The 1,169-nt window shown below is 41.7% G+C and overlaps 1 protein-coding gene across 1 annotated transcript in view; it reads right to left on the bottom strand.

Moving 5' to 3' along the window:
• Positions 1-1,169, bottom strand: part of SLC13A1 (solute carrier family 13 member 1) — an 87,968-nt gene that overhangs the window by 24,540 nt on the left and 62,259 nt on the right. The window contains exon 9 of the mRNA XM_007946762.1: positions 359-478. Coding sequence (XP_007944953.1) covers positions 359-478 — 120 coding nt within the window. The remainder of the gene's footprint in view (positions 1-358; positions 479-1,169) is intronic.

The following is a 1,169-nucleotide window of genomic DNA, read 5'->3' as shown; positions in this document are numbered from 1 at the left end:
TGACTGTGTGTGTTGGTTTTGTGGGTAAAAGAAATGCAGCAATGCAGCATCTGTGACAGACATGAAAGAGCCCTGGGTAATGAGCTGAGGACGTGGAACCTAAAAACCCAAGCCAGTTGCCATTGAGTCTGTTACAACTCATGGCAACTCTAGGGACGTCAGGGTAGAGCTGTGCTCCAGAGAGTTTTCAATGATTGGTGTTTTGGGAAGTAGATTGTCCGGCCTTTCTCCTAAGGTTCCTCTGGGTAGACTCAAGCCTTCAAGCTTTCTGTTAGCAGCTGAGTCTATTAACTGTTTCCACCAACCAAGGACTCCTAGCCACCTTGATTTATCAGATTAATATGGAGAATATACTTACTCGAATCCTAGGAAAAGCCACTGAAGCCAGATCCAGGATAAAAGGAGAATAATAAGAGCAGCTGGGAAGGAAAGCATAAACCATGATCCAAAGTTGATGCAATGACAATCAGGATAGCGCCTGGCAAAAACACAGACAAGTGTTTACTAAGGAGTGCCCAGTGGAAGCCTTTGTGATGGTTATTGAGATGCTGCAGGTCTATACCCTTCCTGAGCTCAATCAAACAGGAAGTCATGGGACATGCTCACCATTAAGTATTGTAGTCCGTTTTACTTTTCATCTCATCATGACTCTGTAACTGCAAGAGAGGGTATGTTTTGGCTTTTGTTCCCTTTATTGAGGAAGTCTGTAATAGCGGAGATTAATTAAACGCACAAGAAATGAGCATGTATGGGAATGCGTATTTTGTTATTACTACATCAATTATCAGTATAGAAGGAGGAAAGACTCATAGCAGGTTTGGAAACAGGTGAAAATGAACCTAACTGGGTTGAATGTCTCTTCCCATTTCATACTGGCATCCGAGGCACTTGTGTAACTCTAACCCAGCCCCATTGTCCCCCTGCTTTTCTGCCCAAAGGAACTGCAACCATCTCACCAGGACTATTCTACCGTTTTCCTTAGAATTAGACACTTGTTCGAGACTCAGCTAACTCAGAAAAACACAGACAGATAAAAATAATGAAAAGTCCTATTGAAATCGTGAACCTTTCTTATCTTTCTCCTAGTTATTTTCAACTTTTTCTCTCACACATTAACAAAACAAGGTTAAAAGTCTAGATAAACATACAGCTTCATTGGTAACCTCACA

Source organism: Orycteropus afer, unplaced genomic scaffold (genome assembly GCF_000298275.1).
Source record: "Orycteropus afer afer isolate SDZICR_OR568_19922 unplaced genomic scaffold, OryAfe1.0 scaffold00170, whole genome shotgun sequence".
Classification (NCBI taxonomy): domain Eukaryota; kingdom Metazoa; phylum Chordata; class Mammalia; order Tubulidentata; family Orycteropodidae; genus Orycteropus; species Orycteropus afer.
The sequence above is the reverse complement of the archived record's forward strand: the minus strand, read 5'-3'. Positions and strand labels throughout refer to the sequence as shown.